Here is a 22,615-nt window from a genome sequence, read left to right on the forward strand (position 1 = left end):
TACACATGAAACTAACTATAAACTCAGACAAAAACTAAGTTTAAAGTGAACATTAGTAAAAACTGCCTTTGCAGTTAAACCGAAAACCACAAAATAATAAAAATCATCAATGTTTCACTGTAAGAACAAAGTTTGAAATTAAAACCGGATCAATAAGCAATAAATTCAAAGACAAAATAAAGTGAAATTTTTGCATTTATTAGACAACAGAGAACAGATCAATAACATTTAAAAAGCATCGTTTGGAAGTAAAACAGGAAGAAAAGACACAATGATGCTTCCAAATAAAAGCCGGCAGGTGTTATCAGAGATTAAATAATACATTTTATTAATATTCATTTGAACAAGAATTAATCTGTTTAATTAGTTAATTCTGTAGGTAAATGTTACTTCAGTCATTTGATTCGTTTACTTGTAGAAAACAGACGTTTGCAGACACTGGTTGAATCTGCTTTAAAACACACTTCCTCCTTCCCCTTCACATTAAAAGCCTTGGTTCATTCCTCCATAGTTCATCATCAGTGTCCTGTATGTTTCCTCAGTCCTCATTGGCTGACATAAACCACGCCTCCACTATTTGTGTGATTTAAAGGAGGAGTCCTCTGCCGTCTGCATGTTTCCATGGAAACAGCATTTGGGTCACTTTATTTTTGATCATTAGTAATGAGTAAAGTTGTTAGATGTTGTGAAACACATCAGTCTGAAGCATTTTATTGTGAAAAAAACATGCAGGAAGTGATGTGATCAATTTGATTAGATGCTCAGTGACATCAGAGTCCCTGCAGCCAATCAGACAGTGTGTGGTGTCAGTTCATGGTCGGAGGCGGAGCTTGTCTGTCGTTCTACAGCCCGTTGAGCCCTGCAGGCGGCCATCTTGCTCCGGACATCTCTCTTCCTCTCGAAGAAGTCGACAAGAGGCGCCTCTGTGAGCAGTGACGCCAGCGCCTGCTCAAAGCTGATTGACCAATCGGCATCGAGCGTGCTGCCCCGCCTCCGTTCGCCAACTAGCACCGCATCGTCATCATCAGCGACGTCCTCACACCGCAACGAACCGGAGCTCACCACTGAGTACGACGACACCGACGCCTCGTCCTCGTCCTCCAGATGGGCGTCGGCCAGCGCTCCGATCACCTGACATTCACCTGACAGAGACTCCGCCTCCTCGGCAGGAGGTGGAGGACAGGGCGGAGCCTGCTCAGCTGCTGCGGCAAAAAAGAAAATTTAATTAACAGCTTAATCTGTCTTTCACAACTTGAAATCAAAATGAAGAAAATCAACAAATATAACGACAAATCAAATCAGCCCCGTGATGAACTGGAAACACGTCCAGCATGAACCCCGCCTTCGCCCGTAGATAGCTGGGATAGGCTCCACCCCACGACACTCTCGAGGATAAAGTGGTTCAGAAGATGGAAGGATGAATGAATGAATGAATGATCAAATCAACAAAAATGAAGAAAGAAGACGATGAGCACAGAGGTAAAGCTCCGCCCCTTTTCACTTCTCACTCCTGCATTTTCACCACTTTACTATGTTTTCACATTGATCTCAAAGACTGAGGCAAAATTTGTCCAAGAAAAAGGTTGGTTGTTTTGATGTTGGTGGCATGTAACCCTTAACTTTAGTATCTTTACAACAAACCACTTTCTTTATTGTAAACTCTGAATAATTAAACATGTATGTGAGGAGTGGACGTCCTACTGAACCTGGACCGAACGAAACAGTCAACACAAAGAAGGACATTAACTCATCACAGTAAAAAGGTCTCAGCTCACCGCATGGAGACTCCGCCCCCTCAGGAGCACTGAGGGGCGGGGCCTGCTCAACAGCAGCGACAGACTTCTTGCCACCGTTGTTGCTGAACTTCTTCCCAACTTCTCCGATGCGTAAAAGCAAAGAGGCAACAGTAGCGATGGAGTGGTAGAGCTGCTGCTCCGACGAATCCTCACTGAACATGTTGTAGAGAGTTTTACAAAACTCTATGAACTGCTCCTTTAAGGACAGAGAGACAGGGTGGAGACAGACGGGTTAGAGACAGACGGGTTACAGACAGACACATGTGTTAGAGCTCTGGACCTGACTCTAGACCTGACTGTGGATCTGGGTGTGGACTCAGCTCTGGTCCTGGCTCTAGACCCGGGTGTGGACTCACCTGGTTCATCCGGGGCAGGTCCTTGATGGTCTCCTTCTTGGGCTCCTTCTCAGTGGCCCACATCCTCAGGTAGTACCTGTAGTCCTTCACCTTGTCCTCTGAAGACCACACAGGTAAACACATTAATGCAAAGGACGGAGTCTATAAATGTCACCTGCATCCGAGAAGTGAGTCAGCAGGAGGCGGGGTCAGAATATTTGATATTTACCTTTTTTGTCCTCACTGTCTCCACCTCCATCCTTTACTTCCTCACCTGCACAGACAGGAAACAGCATCAGCTACATGACCCTAAAGTTAACACTAATGATGTTACCATGGAAACAGCATCAGCTTCATGACCCTAAAGTTAACACTAATGACGTTACTATGGAAACAGCATCAGCTTCATGACCCTAAAGTTAACACTAATGACGTTACCATGGAAACAGCATTGGCTACATGACCCTAAAGTTAATGCTAATGACATTACCATGGAAACAGCATCAGCTACATGACCCTAAAGTTAACACTAATGTTGACGTTACCATGGAAACAGCATCAGCTACATGACCCTAAAGTTAACACTAATGTTGACGTTACCATGGAAACAGCATCAGCTACATGACCCTAAAGTTAACACTAATGTTGACGTTACCATGGAAACAGCATCAGCTACATGACCCTAAAGTTAACACTAATGATGTTACCATGGAAACAGCATCAGCTACATGACCCTAAAGTTAATGCTAATGTTGACGTTACCATGGAAACAGACAGACAGACAGAGTTTGAGTATGTATTTGTTCTCTGAGCTGCATAGTATCGTCTCCCTGAAAACATTAAAGTCAATCTGTCCTTGAGGACTTGGTCTGCTTGGCTTAAGATTCTTATTATTCTTCTATACGGACAACCTGCTTCTTCCACAAAGTCCTTTAACAGGGTTAGGGTTAGGAACAGGGTTAGGAACAGGGTTAGGACCCTCATGATGCTGCTGAGACTTCTGGTCTTTCACAGCCCATTATGAAAGAAAAGAAAAACGAAAAAAGAAAAGAAAAGAAAAACGAAAAAAGAAAAGAAAAGAAAAATCATGTTCAAGGCTTTAATGTGTGATCGGTGAAAAACCCATCCAGGTATATTCATTACTCTTATTAGTGAGAAATATTGGAGTTTTTTTGGCTCTTGATAAACTGGTTCCAGCCTCAGACGTTCAAATACGACCCAACTAAAGCTGATCAACATGAACTCTGAACAGGAAATGGTCGAAACAGGCAACTCACCTCACCTCACCTCTCTTTGCAGATTTTCTCATAAATCTAGGACAGAATATTTGTACATCTACTGCTGGGCTGAAGCTGGCCCGTCTTTTACAGACCTTTAGGTGTTTATCCCAAACCTGGACCAGCCTGAAGGTTCTGACCAGGGACAGGGGACGTGGTCATGTGGTTCATAAGAATTCTGTAGTTGTGAGGGTAAGGATGTGAGTGACCACGCCCACTTTGAGTATCTAACCAATTGTGCAATAGTTCTCATACACCGTCTGAGAAGAAAGTTCTGCATGGATGGTGTGTCCAGAACAGGCTGAGAGAACTTCCAAACAAAAAATGATGTCCCTTAGTTCTCACAGCCCTGGAGCGACTGTCTGATGTGGAACCGGTTTAAATGTTGACGTTGTTTCTGATCAGATTTCCCTCCCCCACCGACAGCAGAACCTTTCATATTATCAACACATCAGCTGCTGAGGGTCACATGGTTCTGATGGGTTTCTGACGTGTCAGGGTGAAAAGGTCCAAGTTACGAGGTTTTTAACAGATTAAACTGATACAAGAGAAGTTTAAAGAAGGTGTCAAACTCACTTTAGTTCAGGGGCCACATCCTCCTGATATCATCTGAAGTGGGCTGGACCAGTAAAATAATAACATAATAATATATAAATAACAACAACTCCAAACATTTCAATGTGTTTTATAGTGAATAAAGTAAAATTACATTATGGAAACAATTACATCTATAAAGTGTCCTTTTAAAAATGTGAATAACACAAACAACCATAAAAAAAACTGAAATTTATTAAGAAAAATAAATGCAATTTTAACTATATTCTGCCTCTGCCTATCATTTGTAAATGTGCATCACAACTTACAGATCACAATGGATCTGCAAAATACACAAAAGATTTTAGTAACTGGCAGAATATTGGTAAAATTGCACTTACTTCTCTTAGGACATTTCTAATTTCTCATATTTTTTGTGAAAGGCTAGTTTGTAAATTTACACAATTTCATGTAATTTAACTTTTTTTTTTACACTAAAACAGAGGAAAAAATTGGAATTGTCATTATTTGTAGGTTTTTATGATAGTATTTTACTGATCTGACCCACTTGAGACTAAAGTAGGGCTTTATATGGCCCCTAAAGTGAAAGGATTGACTGTTAATATCTTGAGTGTAATTTTTGCATTTCACTAATTCATCCTCCGGGCCAGATTGGACCCTTTGGCGGGCCGGTTTTGGCCCCCAGGCCGTATGTTTGACACCTGTGGTTTAAGGAGAGAAGGAAAGACGGGGGCTTAGAAATAATCCATAAAAACCAAACAGATTAAAAAGAAATGTATAAAAATGTAAACGTTTCAGTTCATGTAATGCAGAAAAACCAAAGCTCTTCTTTTTACATGGATGTAAACACTGGTTGTCACAATATTAGATCAAAATAAAACAATAACATGGTTAAAAGAACAACCCATGACCAGAACCAGCACTGAGGGACCAACATGACATCAGCTGATCTTTAAACCACACCAGTTACCATGACGACGACAACAGACTGAGCCTCAAACACAAACCTGATGTCACTTCCTGCTGCGCCACAGAGTCCATATCAGACAGGAAGGAAGAATCTGGAAGCACAGGAAGAGGAGAAGAAGAAGGAAAGGGAGAAGGAGAAGAAAAAGAAGAAGAAGAAGAAGAAGAAGCAGCCGAGTGCGTGAGTGACGGAGGAAACGTACAGACGCGTTCATTCAAGTTTTCATGCAGATCAAACAACCATGCCTTTGTGTAAACCCTGGATGTATGTTCAGAACTGGACTCCACCCACCAGCGTGGATTCATAAAAGGCTCAAACACCTGCTGAATCAGTCTGAAACCTTCGATGCACCGGCTTCAACACCAGCTACGACATAAAATACTCTTTGAAACCATTTTCTACAGTTCACATTGAGACAAACTCTGCATTGACTTTTAGGGGTGTAAGAAAATATCGGTTCTGCAATAAATCGCCATATTTCATTTCACGATACTGTATCGATATTAAAAAGCACTGTCTCAATTTTCTTAGGTGTTTATTCAAATGCAGATATTCTGGAGGTTCATTTTTGTTTTTCTTTTTTGTTTTTCTTTTATTTATTGTTATTTAACACTCTTTTATTAAATAATGGTAGTTCTGTTGTTGGGATTGCAGAAAAATAATGTTATGATGTTAGTTCTGACCCAATAAAATATGAACATTTGAATAGGATCTGAAACTGTAATGTCTGTAAAATATATTGTAAGTTTTAACAAAGGAATATTTTGTGATATAACATCAGATCCTGTTGTGATCAAATAAAAATGTGTTTAGTATTTGTGTAGATTTCTGGTGTAATTCAATTCTTCAAGGAAATAATCATTAAAAAAAACAAACAAACAAACAAAGAATGTTCTTTTTTAACAGTATCATGATATATCGTGATATATCGTATCGTGATCCTAGTATTGTGATTTGTATCGTATCGCCAGATTCTTGCCAATACGCAGCCCTGTCCACTTTCATGTCAATGCAGTGTCTCACAACTTGTGACTGACTTGTTAGTTTAGCAACCTTTCATTTAAAAAAAGAAGATGCAATAAAATGAGCTAAAGCAACTTCTAGTCATCTGTGAACATAATATTATTGCATTAAAATATATTAAGCTACATGTGTGGCATTCATGGACTGAAAAAAACATGGTTTTCCTGATGTTTGTGAAAGGCTTATGAGCTCTGAGAGATTTCATGTTCATATATTTTTTGTATCTGTTGCCTCTTGGCCCCTGCAGTACCAGGGGTGTCCACTGGGGGAGCTGTTCTGAGCATCTGCACTGTATCCAGTTCTCTGAACACATCCACCGTTCACTGTCAAAGTCAGAATTGGGTCAGGGGTCACTGGGTTCACAGGAAGTGTCTGTACCTTTGCTGAGATCATCAGTGAAAAAATGTGTGGCCTCTAGAGCAGACTCCGCCTCCTCAGGACACAGAGCTGTAAACAAACAAACAAACAAACAAACAGATGAGACTGCCATAGGCAGTGTGTTTGCTGGAGGCCTTAGAAAGAGAGCTTTGGCCAATATTTTCACGGTTTATAATCTAATACTTGTCATTTTTCTGCTAAATTGAGGAAGTTAGGGTCAAAAATGGGGTATTTTGTAAATCATGACCTTGAGTTTGGCCTTTCAAGGTCATCGAAGGTCAACAAAATTGGTACCAAATGAAAGACCACATCCAACTTCCTATAAGTTGACAATACAAAGTTAGTCGACATCCATCTTAGTTTTCACGATAGAAGCCGTTTTGTGAATATGCAAATTAGGCGCTTGAGCCCTAGTCACTTCAGACGCCAATAACTCCAAATCTATATGCATATACATATACACAGGTCACATATGAGGAAATAAATGGATAGAGAATTGAATTTACAATAATTTGGCATTAGTTTGAAACCGCTACGACCAACAGAACAGAAGTTATCAAAGATTAACAAATTTTACATGTTACCACAGCAACCGGAAGTCACACAACCTAGAGCTGCGAAATTTGTCATATGAGAAGGAACCGGAACACAGATGTTACATATTAAATTTTGGTTTGATTGGATGAATATTGGCGCTATTACAGCCATTTGAAATGTCAGAAAGCTGAGTTTACTGCGCCCCCCCACCAGATATTTACCCCAGAGCGCTAACGAGGATGTGGCCCTTATGATGTCATGATGCATACCATCAGATGCAGAATGGAAAAATGCACCATTTGGCTTTGGTTTGAAGTCGATGTGATGATTTTGACTAAAGTTATGGTGAAATATCCACGTTTGAACTTGAACTGAGACAGACAGGCAGACGGACAGACAGGCAGACGGACAGACGAACTGACCAATCTGCTCTAACAACAAAAAAAATGGAACCAACAATGAGATTGAAAAACAGTTGAGAAAATACAGAGGAGTGTGTCATTGTCTGTAAAGGCTGTAAACGTGTCATCATCATACAAATGCGACATCCATGGGGTCACATGACCAGCTGCCCACATGTACAGGTGTGTGCTACCTGGTGGGAGGTGAAGCTTATAGAGCAGCTTCAGTTTCTCCGTCATATCTCCGTGATACATCCCAGCTGCAAAAAAAAACACACACACAAAACCACACAAACGGGTGAATGTGACGGTGAGCAGGTCTGTCCATGTTCAAAACACAAAGGAATCAATTCACAACAAAACAAAGAATATACAGACAAAGTGCAAAGACAACATTTACCATTATAAGATTAAAAAAAAAGAAAAAAGTAATTTTACATTTGATGCAGCAGCACGTCTCCATAAAGACGCAAAGACAGGTTAGTTTTACCCTACTGACGATGTGTTGTTGCAACAGTAATCCTGCTGTGTAAGTGGTACCGGACGGAAACAGGAGGAACATTTGAAAAACGAATTCAACTGGTTTAGGACCAGGGTCAGGGTTGTTGGATGCTGGTCTACCAATGACTTCAAGGTTAGGGTTTATTATGTTGCTATTTTAATTTCCTCCTTGGGGGATCAAGAAAGTATATCTAACTTATCTTATCTGATCTGATCTTATCTGATCTTACCTAAGGAAGTTTTCTATGTGCTCTGATTCAGTGAAGTGTTCTCTATTTAGAACCTACATCACACCATTATACACTGCTCCATTGTGGTCAAACTATAAAAAAAATAAGTTTGCAGAGGCTCAAGGTAGCCTATAATGATGCAATGAGGTTGCTGCTTCATGTTCCTCGGTGGCATAGTGTCAGTCAACTGTTTGTGACCACAGGAGTGCCAGCTTGATGTTTAGTTTTATGTGTCGCCTGAATGAATCAGAGAACCACATTATAGAAGCTCTAGTTAGCCCCCTGAAAAGCTGCTATCGTTTTACCTCTAAGCTGAGACGGCATTGGTGCAATAGTTTGTATATTTTATAATGTGCTTAATTTTTCAATCTCCTTTATGTTCTTTTCATTTTATTTATTCTGTATGTTGTGTGCTTGCGGTTTATGGACGTGTCTGCAATAAAGTTTATTCTTATCTTATCTTATCTTATCTTATCTTATCTTATCTTATCTTATCTTATCTTATCTTATCTTATCTTATCTTATCTTATCTTATCTTATCTTATCTTATCTTATCTTATCTTACCTTACCTTACCTTACCTTACCTTACCTTACCTTACCTTACCTTACCTTACCCTATCTTATGACAAACACAGATCACTCTGTTATCTGATGGGTGGTAGAGGTTGTTGTGTTTTTTTTTCTGTTTTCTGGGTCTGAACTCACTCAGTCCGGTGATGAACTCCTTGAAGTTGACGAGTCCATCCTGGTTCTGGTCCAGCAGTCTGAAGAGACGGGCTGCCAGTGTGGGGGTGTGGCCACCGCAGACCCAGGGAGCCAACGAGATGAAGAGTTGGGTGAACTGGGCGGAGTCAATGCGGTACTGCTCCAGGTACGGGAGGCTGGGGTCATGACGCTCGGCCGCTGAAGACGTGGAACCCCAGTAACAACTGGTCATGTGTTTGGACTGAAAACAGAACCAGGACACAGTTTGACCAGACACTCGTCAGACTCAGCTCGTAGCGATCAGTGGCGCTGAACTACAGTAAAAGTGTTCCTGCTCTGACCTTAAACAGACAGTACAGTTCCTCCAGTTCCTCAATGCTGAACGCTGACTCTGTCATCACCGCCCTCACCTGGAAACACACACCTGTCAACACCTGTGTCCAGCAGAGTGCTAGCATTAGCTCACAGAAGCTAACATCACTCACCACACTCCTCTTGGCTGTGTCTTCCAGAGACTGAATGACCTTTAACCTCTGTTTGAACCTCATCTGTTCGATGACATCTGAGCGCAGGGTGCCAAACTTCTGTTCAGGTGAGGAGGAAAACCAAACCTTCATGTGAAAACTCTGCCACAATGTAGACAGGAAGTGCAGCTCACATACAGTTTGATTCTGACCTCGTACGAAGACTTGATGAGGTCAAAGACGTCGATCTCAGGCGGTGGCTCGTCACCGCTGGTCAGCAGGGCATGAAGGTGAGGGGTGGGCGGAGCCACGGTCTGTTTGTTTACAACATTATCCAGATACCTGCACCCACGCAGAAGATATTCACTGTTAGACTCAAATCTAACCCTAAGACTGACAACACTGGTTGGAGGGTCTAAAACACTGGTCTAAAGCAGGTCTAAAACATGGGTTTAATGGGTCTAAAGCAGGTCTAATGGGTCTAAAGGAGGTCTAATGGGTCTAAAGCAGGTCTAAAACACAGGTCTAAAGCAAGTCTAAAACACAGGTCTAAAGCAGGTCTAATATGGGTCTAAAGCAGGTCTAAAACACGGGTCTAAAGCAGGTCTAATATGAGTCTAATATGGGTCTAAAGGAGGTCTAAAACATGGGTCTAAAGCAGGTCTAAAACACGGGTCTAAAGCAGGTCTAATATGGGTCTAAAGCAGGTCTAAAACACGGGTCTAAAGCAGGTCTAATATGGGTCTAAAGGAGGTCTAAAACACGGGTCTAAAGCAGGTCTAATATGGGTCTAAAGCAGGTCTAAAACACGGGTCTAAAGCAGGTCTAATATGGGTCTAACGGAGGTCTAAAACACAGGTCTAAAGGAGGTCTAAAACACAGGTCTAAACAGGTCTAATATGGGTCTAAAGCAGGTCTAAAACATGGGTCTAAAGCAGGTCTAATATGAGTCTAAAGGAGGTCTAAAGGAGGTCTAAAACACGGGTCTAAAGCAGGTCTAATATGGGTCTAAAGCAGGTCTAAAACACGGGTCTAAAGCAGGTCTAATATGGGTCTAAAGCAGGTCTAAAACACGGGTCTGAACAGGTCTAAAGCAGGTGTAACACGGGTCTAAAATAGGTCTCAGATCTAAAAGGGTGTGTAAACCAGGTCTAAAATGGGCCTAAACAGAACTAAACTAAACCAAACCGGGTTTAAGGCGGGTCTTACCTGCCCAGGATGGTCATGGCCTCTCCTTCATCGCTGCAGGACAGAAGAGCATCCATGTTGTCATGGAGAACAGCCAGCGCCACCTACAGGTACATTCAGGACAGTACATCCACAGACCCAGAGCTGAGTGCAATCAGACTGCACATGGATAACACACAGAATTCATATACATACTGTATATAATAATATAAATATATAAATATGAATGGTTCATTATGTATCAGTGATGATGCACATTTACTGTACTGTGGTTCGTCCAAATGTCTTCTATTACATGATACGTCTGATATGATACGATATGTCTGATGTGAACCTTCAGGAAGATGTGACATTCGACCTATGGGGATTATTTTACAAACCAAATGAACTCTGATCCCAGCCACACACATATGTAACCAGAGTCTGTACCTGGAAGATGACCTTGATGCCCTCGTAGAAGAAGCAGTCGACCAGGAGGACGGCGCTGTCGAAGGGCATCACGGACAGGAACAGAGTGAGGAACCAGGACAGGCTGATGGTGGAGATGACGCCCAGCTGCTGCATGTGTTCATACAGGAGAGGGAGGAAGGCCCGGGTCAGCTCCTCGAACACGCCCTGGTCCACCAGCGCCCCTGAACGGGTCACATCCAAACACAAGCTTAGGACGCTACCGCTAACCCTAACCCTAGTTCTTTACCTAATGCTACAATCTGGTTCACTGAATGGTCCTTATCTAGTACTTCCATGTTCATCAGTGGTGAACCTGCCGAATTTCCACTTTGGGAACCCGACCTTTGGGGTTACTGACCTACGACCCTGGTGTTGTAGTAGTCTGGCAGCATTCTCTCACACAGCGCCACCAGCAGCCAGAAAGCCTGTTCCTCGGTACAGTAGAGCAGGAGGACGGAGGTGACGATGTTCATCGCCTACAGGACAAACCAGATCCAGCGTTTCCAATGAACCTTTAGCATTACGAACATGATCATGTATGGGTTAAACCAGTGGTTTCCAACCTGTTTTGCCTCCTGACTCCATTTTAACATCACAAATTTCTGGCAACCCCAAGACATTCAAAACAGAGACTTTTTTTTGTTGAAATTAATTTGTTTTTGATCTTATAATAGTTTTCTATCCTCTGTTTCAAATACAGGTTAATCTTAGAGGACATTTAGTCTATATCAGGGGTCACCAATCCTGGTCCTCGAGGGCTACTGTCCTGCATGTTTTAGATGTATCCCTCTTTCAACCCACCTGATTCAAATGATAGGCCTATCATCAGGCTCTGCAGAAGCCTGATAATGACTGTCAGGTGTGCTGGGAGAGGGATACATCTAAAACATGCAGGATAGTAGCCCTCGAGGACCAGGATTGGTGACCCCTGGTATATAATGGATATTATTATGGATGGAGGCAGTAAATCCAGGTGTAGATTACTGCACAAAGGGAGAATTTTATTTTCTTTGGTCAGGATATGTACAGTCAGTCCAGCTTGGATTTACAAGGCTGACAATTAATACTGAACAAACAAGAACTCAAACTATGAATTATGAAAGAGCTGCAGCATCTGAAACTGACCACAGTGAACATCTGACAGATAAACAGAACCACAGTGCTGCAGTTTCAGACTCACAGTTTGGATTGGGATTGGCTCTGTCAAGTCAACACAGATTTTTGATTAGTAAAATTTTTTTTTTTTTTTTTTTTTTTTTATCAATTACAAGAAATTCCAGGCGACCCCACGTGGGGTCCCGACCCCAAGGTTGAAAAACACTGGGTTTGACCCATCAGCACCCAAGTCTATTTAACACATTATGAACCTGGCAGTACCCGAGTTGTATTTACTGACCTGGCAGTACCCGATGCCCGGGTTGCGGTGGGCGTAGGCTGTCAGGACTCGACGCAGTGCTGCAATTCCGGTCTCGTTCTGGAAGGCTCGGTGTTCAGGCATGGAGCGGTGAAGGTCACGCTCAATCTCCTCTGTAGCCAATGAACAGAGCCCCATCGCCTGCTCCACCAGGTCACCATAGTAACCAGGGTGAGTTGCCATCTCATTCTGTGCTCCTGAATGAATGAACAGGTGAAAACATTCAGGTAAGTAGAAGACAGAGAACGGTGCCTGAGGAGGGAATGAACGAATGAACAGATAAACACCGATAATAGGGAATGAAAGGATGAAAGGATGGATGGGTAAAGGATTAGGGTTACCAGAGAACAGCAGCCACAGCTCTCCTCTCAGACACTCTGGGATCCCGTTCAGCACCAGGTCCCTGGTTCTGGATGTTCGGTACATGCACACACCTCGACCAAACTCTGAGAAATGGATGTTCCACGACTCTTCCTTCATCTTCTCCTTCATCTGAAAGAACCATCAAAACAGGATGACAGACCCTTACCACAGGAACCAATGACTGAACAGGACTAGTACCCGATCAGCCAGTATTCGGAACTCTGACCTCAGCAAATACAAATACAACAGCATAAAAACAGCACAGCACAGTACTCCATTACAGTAAATACTCAGTGGGATTTTGAGCCTCAGTCCAGGTTTGGTTTTACACTGTTTGTCTTATTATGCCTTCAAAATCATTTTTATTTAGTTTATTCTGTGTGTTTTCAAGCTTTATTATCCATGTAAAAAAACAGGGAGTGCAGTTAAAAGGGCTGTACTTGTTACTGAGACGTAGAGGGACAAGGTTCCACAAAATACTGGCAATACTCAGGTAAAGTCCAAGTACTTCAGCTTTAGACTGTAGTACATGTACTGCACTCAAAGTACTGAGTATGTGGTTCAGTACTCACAGCTTTAGGCCCCAGGTCTTCGGGGGTGTCCTGGTGGTAAAGCTGCAGAAGTCCACAGCTGGCTGTAGGCAGACCTGGATGATAATGTCGCCCCCTGCTGATGGACTCTGACCCTGCAGACGCTGAGTGGATGTTGGACGTCTGAGGACACGGACACACATCAGAGTCAGACCGGCTTCACGGGTCTCACTGTTAGTGTTTTATGTGAATGACAGACTTGCTTCACCTCCGTCATACAGAGGTCATCTGGTTGGATTAGATCTGAGACAAGTGTCTACCTCATTTTATGCGTGCTTAATGGTGGAAATGTTCACATTTTGCCGTTTTGCCAGTTACAGTTCCGAGACAGAAACATTTCAAAACTTTTCAACCAGTTGTGGACACATTAAAAACAAAATATTAACCAACGACAAGCAACTGGGTTAGACTGCAATTCCCAGGGTGCATTTCAGCCAAAAAAAAATCATATTGCATAGCTGCACATTCTGTCCTGTTTTGAAAAAAATATCACCTGAAGCTAAAGATTATACTTTAAGGAACAGTTTGAGGCTTTATTTCAAAGGAAACGTCAGCTGCGGGTGACGCACCGAGTGGCCAATCAGAGCCAGCGGGCTGGTGTCCCCCCACGAACTGTCGGGTGTTCGCTGCAGGAAGTCGGAGATTCGTTGGACGAGGAAGTCTCTGTCTTTGAGGTTGGCAAACAGGAAGTTCATCTTGTTTTTGGTGCTGATGGAGACAGGACATGGTAGGACGCTGCTGCTGTCCGCCTTCTCCACAATGGTCACCTGAGGAACAAAGCATCATGGGTAAATCAGCACTTTCTTTTGCAGCAGCTGGAATGTAATGTGTCACCTAAACTTCTTATACTTGGTTTGTTACTGATCTCAGTAATAGAACAGCTGCTGAGGGTGAGGTGTGCCTCAAGGTTCTGTTCTGGGACCACTTTCATTCATTTTCCATTTTTATGCACAACAGGACCCTCAGTTGGCCAGGGAAATAAAAAAAAAAAAGGTAAATGACTTCTGATCAGACCGTAGACTGTATTTAAAAGCTGTGATGTTTCCATCTGTCTGTCTTAGAGCCAAGGGTTTGGGTTTTGCCATCATCATCATGTTGACGTGCTGCTGCCTGAGACGACCAAACCAAACAATGACTTCACTTTGTACGTATGTACACCCTTGGTTTATAGACTTTATAGATTTTATACTTTATAGACTTGTAAATAAGTGTAAATGAGTTCTGTTCACAAAAACCCTGATGAATGCTGGGTAAGAGTTTAAACCACTCACATATCTTTTCATAACATGTGCAAAAATGCAAATCAGTGTTGTTCAGACAATGGAGGTAGTTTTAAATGATAAAATTCCAATGGACCCCCAGACAATCTACCTGGGTCTAAAACCTGATGATGTCATTAAAAGAGAAGATGCTTACCTGTTTAAAACATTAATTCTGGCCTGCAAAAAGGTTGGTACAAGGAACTGTTAAAATGTGACCCTCTAGGACCACAACAATGACTGGACATTATAGAGCACAGGTGTCAAACATGTGGCCTGGGGGCCAAATCCGGCCCGCCAAAGGGTTCAATCCAGCCCCTGGGATGAATCTGTGAAATGCAAAAATTACACTGAAGATATTAACAATCAAGGATGTTAAAATCATTTTAGGTCAATATAGTCTAAAGTGGATCAGACCAGTAAAATACTATCATATATACCTATAAATAATGAAAACTGCAAATTTGTCTCTTTGTTTTCGTGTAAAAAAAGTAAAATTACACAAAAATGTTTACATTTACAGACTAGCTTTTTACAAATGTGAACATCTGAAATGTCTTTAGAGAAGTGTGTGGAATTTTAATAATATTCTCCCTGTTAATTAATGTTTTGTGTATTTGTAGATCCACTGTGATCTCTAAGTTGTGATTCACATGGATAAATGATAAACTAAGGCATAGTATTTTTAACATTGCAATTATTTTACTAACGAATTTTCAGGTTGTTCATACTTGTTTATGTTACGTTCAAGTACAATTCGTAGATGTAAACATTTTCATTACGGAACTGTTTTCTCTCAAAAGTTTTTATCCTATTATTTACATTATTTTACTGGTCCAGCCCACTTTAGATCATATTAGGCTGTATGTGGCCCCTGAACTGAAATGAGTAAACAGCCCTGTTATAGAGGAAATATATAACACGCAAAAAGAAATGTTTTTATCTGAGGATTAAGGTGGGAATTTGAATGGAAGATAGGACAAAATGGACCATATTCAAGGACACGACTTCTTGTTACCGGATCTGATGAGGGAAAGCATATGGAAGAGCACCCCCCCTGTTGTTTTGTGCTCTGTTGTTGTTGTTACTGTGCTGTAAAAGTGTGTTAAAAAAATTAAAAGAAAAACGTAAAAAAAGAAAAGAAAAAAAAAAAAGAGTTTAAACCTCTCGCAGCGGGATGATCAGCTGACATAGGTCTTCTTCTCTGCTGTTGAAACAGATGTAGTTGTTGGAGATGAATAGCTGACCGACCACGTGCATCTTGGCGAAGGGCGTCCACAGTGTACAGTCCGTGTGTCCGTCCAGGCGCTCGTCCTGCGTCAGCCTGAACATCGCACGGTAACGCTCGTTCTTGGCCCGAGCATCCAGGTCCCTGCAGCATCAACAAGAGGAGGAGCAATGTTGTAATTACACCAGAGAAAAACATGGATATTCTATGAGATTTAACATATATTTATGAGAAAAACTCACACATTTTGTCTTTCAGTAAAAAAAAATCACAAATTAACATAAAATATTTTAATACAGTCTGATGTGAAAATGTAATTTTAGGAGGAAATAGTTGCAAAGTTCCATTAACAATCAAGAATTATTATTCAAATTTAAAGCACCAAATGTAAAAGAATAAAACTTAAATATTCTCTTTGAGTAAAGTCAAAAATCTCGGAGCAAAATCCTGAAAGTCAGAACTGAAACTCTGAACATCGATGACAACTGTTGTGTGAAGGCTGAGAGTGGATTTGAAGGTTAAAGAGTATGTTGGGGTTAAAGGTCAAAGGACGGGTTAAAGAACAGTGGTGTGCATAGGGTTAAGGTTAGGGGTAAGGGTTTAGGTTAGGGTAGGGTTAAGGTTAGGGGTTAGGTTAGGGTTAAGGGTTAGGGTTAAGGTTAGGGGTCAGGTTAGGTTAGGGTTAAGGTTAGGGGTTAGGTTAGGTTTAAGGGTTAGGTTAGGGTAGAGTTAAAGGTTAGGGTTAAGGGTTAGGGGTTAGGTTAGTGTAGGGTTAAGGTTAGGGGTTAGGTTAGGGTTAAGGGTTAGGTTAGGGTAGGGTTAGTGTTAAGGGTTAGGGGTTAGGTTAGGGTTAACGGTTAGGTTAGGGTAGGGTTAAGGGTTAGGGGTTAAGTTAGCGTAGGGTTAAGGTTAGGGGTTAGGGTAGAGTTAAGGGTTAGGGTTAGGGTTAAGGTTAGGGGTTAGGTTGGGGTAGGGTTAAGGGCTAGGGTTAAGGTTAGGGGTAAGGGTTTAGGTTAGGGTAGGGTTAAGGCTAGGGGTTAGGTTAGGTTTAAGGTTAGGGTTAAGGTTAGGGTTAGGTTAGGTTAGGTTAGGTTAGGGTTAAGGGTTAGGTTAGGGTAGGGTTAAGGGTTAGGGTTAGGGGTTAAGTTAGCGCAGGGTTAAGGTTAGGTGTTAGGGTAGGGTTAAGGGTTAGGGTTAAGGGTTTAGGTTAGGGTAGGATTAAGGTTAGGGGTTAGGGTAGGGTTAAGGGTTAGGTTAGGGTAGGGTTAAGGGTTAGGGTAGGGTAAAGGTTAGGGGTTAGGTTAGGGTTAAGGGTTAGGGGTTAGGGGTTAGGTTAGGGTTAAGGGTTAGGTTTGGGTAGGGTTAAGGGTTAGGGGTTAGGGTAGGGTTAAGGTTAGGGGTTAGGGTAGGGTTAAGGGTTAGGTTAGGGTAGGGTTAAGGGTTAGGGTAGGGTAAAGGTTAGGGGTTAGGTTAGGGTTAAGGGTTAGGGTAGGGTTAAGGGTTAGTGTTAGGGGTTAGGTTAGGGTTAAGGGTTAGGTTAGGGTAAGGTTAAGGGTTAGGGTAGGGTTAAGGTTAGGGGTTAGGTTAGGGTTAAGGGTTAGGTTAGGGTAGGGTTAGTGTTAAGGGTTAGGGTAGGGTTAAGGGTTAGTGTTAGGGGTTAGGGTTAGGGACTGCAGTCAGACCTCTTGAGCGCTGACACGTTCTTCAGCGTCTTGCAGGGTTTGGGAAGCGAGCGGTCGGCAGCGAAAGCCTCGTTGTCGAGCAGCTGCCTCATGGCGATGTTAGCGAGCTGCTCCATCAGCTTAAAGGTGTCGTTAATGTTCAGAAACATGGAGAAGAAATGTTCTGTCAGACGAGTGCTCACTCGAACGCTCTCCGGAAACAGTAGGGTTGCATTTTTATCCAGCTGTGTGACCTCAGTCCACGGCACCACCAGGGTCACTGAAAGAGGAGGAGGGGTCGTCAATAGAACCCTAACCCAAGAGAACCCTAAATAGAACCCAAACCCAGAGTCAGAGAAACAGGAGGAGGGGTCGTCACTCTGCTATGTTACATGTAAAAATATAAGACGAACAAAAACAAGGACCTGCAGCATGTTCAGACATCATTAGGATATAATCAGTCATCAACTACAGTTTTGAGAGTTGATCATTAAATATGTGTCATGTGGCTGTATGTGGCCCTATGATTGGTCGGTTTGTCTGCCAACTTGTGATTGGCCGGTCGTACCCTCTTTGCCGAGCAGAAATGAGTAGAAGCACAGGTGATTGACGGACAGGTAAAGCCAGCCCTGTCGTGGCACTCGGCCCTTCCAATAACTGCAGGAGTAATAGTTGACCAGCTTCTCCTCATCGGGCATCCCAAACAGACGTCTCATCTTCAACTCCGCCTCCCGGAACTTCCCGCTATCCTCCTCCTGCTCCTCGCTGTCTGCTGGACGGTTCTCTTCTGCAATGATACCCTGCAACACAAAGGTCACATGATGGGAGGGGGTTTTCCACCAGGGTCCCATTAAATCTAGAACTGGTTCATGTTACTGATGAGTTGATTAGTGTCAGTCACTGTTTTCCAGTGAGAGGGAGGGAGTCTCAGTTCAAAGAACAAGCATTTATTGAAACAGTTGTTTCTAGACCAACCAGATGACCTTTAACCTCTGATCCATAGACCAGCATATGATGATCAGATCCAACGTCAACGAAATGATGGTTTTACAAGACAGTGAAAGTTAGAGGTGTTTCTATTTACAACAACTCAACAGTCTGTCATTAAGAAGAACCACTGACGGAACACATGAAGAACTACAGACAGAACACATGAAGAAGACCTACAGACAGAACACATGAAGAACTACAGACAGAACACATGAAGAACTACAGACAGAACACATGAAGAAGACCTACAGACAGAACACATGAAGAACTACAGACAGAACACATGAAGAACTACAGACAGAACACATGAAGAAGACCTACAGACAGAACACATGAAGAACTACAGACAGAACACATGAAGAACTACAGACGGAACACATGAAGAAGACCTACAGACAGAACACATGAAGAAGAACTACAGACGGAACACATGAAGAAGACCTACAGACAGAACACATGAAGAAGAACTACAGACGGAACACATGAAGAAGAACTACAGACGGAACACATGAAGAAGAACTACAGACGGAACACATGAAAAAGAACTACGGACAGAACACATGAAGAAGAACTACAGACAGAATGCGTGAAGAACTACAGACGGAACGCGTGAAGAAGAACTACAGACAGAACATGTGAAGAAGAACTACAGACAGAATGCGTGAAGAACTACAGACGGAACGCGTGAAGAAGAACTACAGACAGAACATGTGAAGAAGAACTACAGACAGAATGCGTGAAGAACTACAGACGGAACGCGTGAAGAACTACAGACAGAACATGTGAAGAAGAACTACAGACAGAATGCGTAAAGAAGAACTACAGACAGAACATGTGAAGAAGAACTACAGACAGAATGCGTAAAGAAGAACTACAGACAGAACATGTGAAGAAGAACTACAGACGGAACACATGAAGAAGAACAAAACACACAGACCTAACATCATGGCCGACCCCTCCGCCCCATGCTGACATCATCAAGGCTGACCCCTCCCACCCCATGCTGACATCATCATGGCTGACCACTCCCACCCCCCTGTATCACACTGCAGACATGATGAGCAGCTCCTTCAGTACCAGACTCCCACCCCCCAGTGGAAGGTCTGATAACACAGGTCATTCCTCCCCACAGCCATCAGACAATAGAACAGGTCACAGGAACCCACAGGAACCCACAGGGACCCATAGGGACCCCCCCCAATATCACATCATGTGCATGTACATCCATATTGTAAATGTGTATATGTAAATATAACATATCTATATAAACAGCAGGTTTTTTTCTCTTTGTCTTTGTTGTTTCACACGTGTATATTTTCTGTATCTTTAATAAAATACCTTGAGAAATGACAGGAAGTGACTTACAGAGATTTTCCCTTTGACGAAGGTGGTGATGTCTTCATCGTTGTCAAATATGGAGATGGTCTGCAGCAGGTTGGATTCCAGCCAATCCCAGTGCTCCGTGATCTCCTTCCGGGAAGAACCTGCCAGACAAAGGTGAAGGTCACAAACACCATGTCAACCATTACCAAGATAAAAACACTGGTTGAGTTAAAGCTGTGGGAGACTTTTGTCATCAATTTTTCATCAAATCTGTCAAACCTCAGTATCATGAATCTGTAAGTCTTTCTGTGATTACTCACCTGAATCTCTTTCCTCACGGTGAACAATTTCAAAGTGTCATCCACCACAAACAAACCATGTGTTTACAAACAGAGCCAGTAGGTAACTTTGGCATCTTTGGAATTTTGTCGTGGTGTGCATTGTGGGAAGGGGAGGCTTGTGCCACTGCCTGGCAGCAGCAGCGCAACCATATGATATTATATGGATGAAACAAACATGATGCGGAAACAGCTGAAATGCGGAAACGGTTGGAGGGAAGCGGAGTTCCACCTGGCAGTGGCAGCTGCAAGAAACACAATGTGGAAATGGCTGAAAGGAAGCGGAGCTCCAGCCATTTCCACTTCATGTTAGTTTCATCCATATAAGGTTATATGGTTGTGCTGCTGCTGCCAGGCGGCTGCACGAGCCTCCGCTTCCCACAATGCATGTTGCAACACAATTCTGGAGATGCCCATGTTCCCTCCCAGCTCTGTTTGTAAACACATGGTTTGTTTATGGTGGATGGCACTAAGAAACTGTTCACCGTGAGGAAAGAGATTCAGGGGAGTAATCACAGAAAGACTTACAGACTCATGATACTGGGATTTGATTGATTTGATGAAAAATTGGTGACGAAAGTCTCCCGCAGCTTTAAGGTTAGGGTTATCCCTTTGGGTTCAGGGGGATCAGATGAGTCTTAAGTGTTACCATCTCCCAGTGTCATATGTAGATGGAGCTCAGAACCAAGACCTTTGGGAGATGTATCGGACCGGACCAGCGTTATGGACAAATACACTTCAACAAGCAGAACCAATGCTGAAGGAACCTTAGAAGACAACGGACTCACCACAGGCGATGTTCCAGAAGATCTGAGAGTCTGCAGTCTGGAGGAGGATCCTGTAGGGGGCCACCCGGGCCGACGAGTCCAGAACCACGTCCAGAGTCCCGACCAGTAGACCTGGGACAACAGGGCAGGGTTACACCCACAGTGCACTAGTACTCATACCAGTGTACTAGTACTTCTACTTGTAGTGTGGTATCTTTTAGTACTTTTTTCTCACTGTATGCGTGTGTGTTTTTGAAAGTGATGACGTCGTCTACACATATGGCAGTAGCTGTATAATTTCCTAATCGCTGATCGGTACCTGAACTGATCACTCATCCTAACTGATCAGTCCCAAATATGATCCTCTTCATTTTTCTCTCAGTGACTCAGCTCATAATAAACTTCACTCTGCGCATGTAAAGACATTTATTAGTCCGTCTGGACCCGGACCGAGACCCGGACCTGGACCGCGGTCAGACCGGGCTCGGCGGACCCGAACGCGGACCCGGACCGTCAGACTCACCGGACAGCCCTCCGCCGCGGCCGTGGCCTCTCCGCCTCTGCAGGATGAAGAACGGGTTGGCCCGCTCCGACACCCACAGCGCCCCGGCCAGCAGCACCTCCTCCGGCTGGATCCACATCTGTGGCCGTTCTGTGCGCACCGACGACCGGGTTGGACCGGAGGACGGCTCCGTCTGGTTCTGGACAAAATACCGAACCGCCGTTTGTTCGGTTCGGATGTTGTTGTTTTCACTCAGTCTGATGACCGCGCATCACTTCCGGGTGTGACGTAGACTGACACGCCTTCTGCGTCCGACACGTTTTTACGTCGCTGTCATTGTCCGTGCGTGCGTCCACAGACGGTCACGTGCTAGTGTTTGGTCCTGGGTTTGTGTGGTTGTCTCTCAGGTCTTTCAACTTTACTCACTGGACGGATGTTGACGGACCTGAACTGAACCGGATTCACGAAGGTCCGCGTTCTGAAACGGTTCTCTGTTCTTCAACTGTCATGTCCACCTGTCCAGTGGATCAGCTGACCAGTCAGCTGATCTGTCCTCCATCCAGTCCGCATCGACCCTTAATCAGTGTGATTGATAAGAACCTGTGATTGGTGAACCCGGTGGCTGATGTTTAACTCGCTGACGGTGATTGATGTTAAACTTATTTATTCATTCATTTACTTATTGTCCTAAGAATAGTCACGTGGTGCTGAGTCTAACCCACCACCCAGAGCCATGAACAGAGAGAGTTGCGACATGCTTTGACATTGTGGCTATGATGATCATGTGGTTCACGTGAGCCTCAGTAGTTCCAAACACATGGTGCAGTCCTGTTCTTCTGTTAGACAGACAGCAGTGAGTGGGTTATTACAGGAAAATACCCGAAACACACACAAGGATATTTCATATTGTTGTGTCACTAATGTGTGTATGTTAGTGTCAGTTGTGTTTGTCAGTAGTGGGGTTGAAACCACTGACAGGACTGACTTTAGTTCTTTCAACAGGTTTACATTTAGTCATAGTTTTAACAAATGAGGACAAATCAAACTACTGACAGGCATCACATGAAACCATTAGGAAACGATAATAAATGACAAATAGACTCAAATCAGTGTCAAAGTGGACCCATATTTGGACCACAGTAAATGACACTAATGATCACATGACCTCAGCTGACAAATTGAACCCAACACCACCAGGTTCAACAGAACAACTGAAATAAAACCCACAGAACCACATTTGGACAAACAGTACCTTGGTTTAGAAACAGAGCTTAATTTTTAAAGTGGGAGGTGCCAGAATGCGGGGGGGGGGAGGTCCAGCAACTCAAAACGGGGGTGTAGGAAACGGGGACAGTCTGAAACACTTAATGTA

General features: G+C 43.1%; 1 protein-coding gene across 5 annotated transcripts; it reads right to left on the reverse strand.

Moving 5' to 3' along the window:
• Positions 1-177: 177 nt before the first annotated feature.
• tbc1d9b (TBC1 domain family member 9b) lies at positions 178-21,540 on the reverse strand. Of its 5 annotated transcripts, none has more exons than XM_030145583.1 (24): positions 21,265-21,539; positions 20,763-20,873; positions 19,679-19,797; positions 17,892-18,123; positions 17,345-17,603; positions 15,599-15,806; positions 13,745-13,942; positions 13,158-13,298; positions 12,564-12,714; positions 12,205-12,419; positions 11,167-11,284; positions 10,788-10,990; positions 10,380-10,462; positions 9,383-9,512; positions 9,192-9,290; positions 9,048-9,116; positions 8,707-8,947; positions 7,464-7,529; positions 6,332-6,400; positions 4,971-5,024; positions 2,361-2,405; positions 2,153-2,250; positions 1,776-1,992; positions 178-1,199 (listed from the first exon to the last, which is right to left on the reverse strand). In XM_030145583.1, the coding sequence occupies exons 1-24, from the start codon at positions 21,380-21,382 to the stop codon at positions 790-792; spliced, it is 3,654 nt and encodes a 1,217-aa protein (XP_030001443.1). In that variant the 5' UTR covers positions 21,383-21,539; the 3' UTR covers positions 178-789. The 5 variants fall into 5 exon arrangements, with proteins under 5 accessions (XP_030001443.1, XP_030001442.1, XP_030001444.1 ...); XM_030145582.1 differs by having other exon boundaries at positions 178-1,202; XM_030145584.1 differs by lacking the exon at positions 4,971-5,024 and having other exon boundaries at positions 178-1,202; positions 21,265-21,540.
• Positions 21,541-22,615: the final 1,075 nt, after the last annotated feature.

The sequence above is a fragment of the Sphaeramia orbicularis genome, chromosome 10 (genome assembly GCF_902148855.1).
Source record: "Sphaeramia orbicularis chromosome 10, fSphaOr1.1, whole genome shotgun sequence".
Classification (NCBI taxonomy): Eukaryota; Metazoa; Chordata; class Actinopteri; order Kurtiformes; family Apogonidae; genus Sphaeramia; species Sphaeramia orbicularis.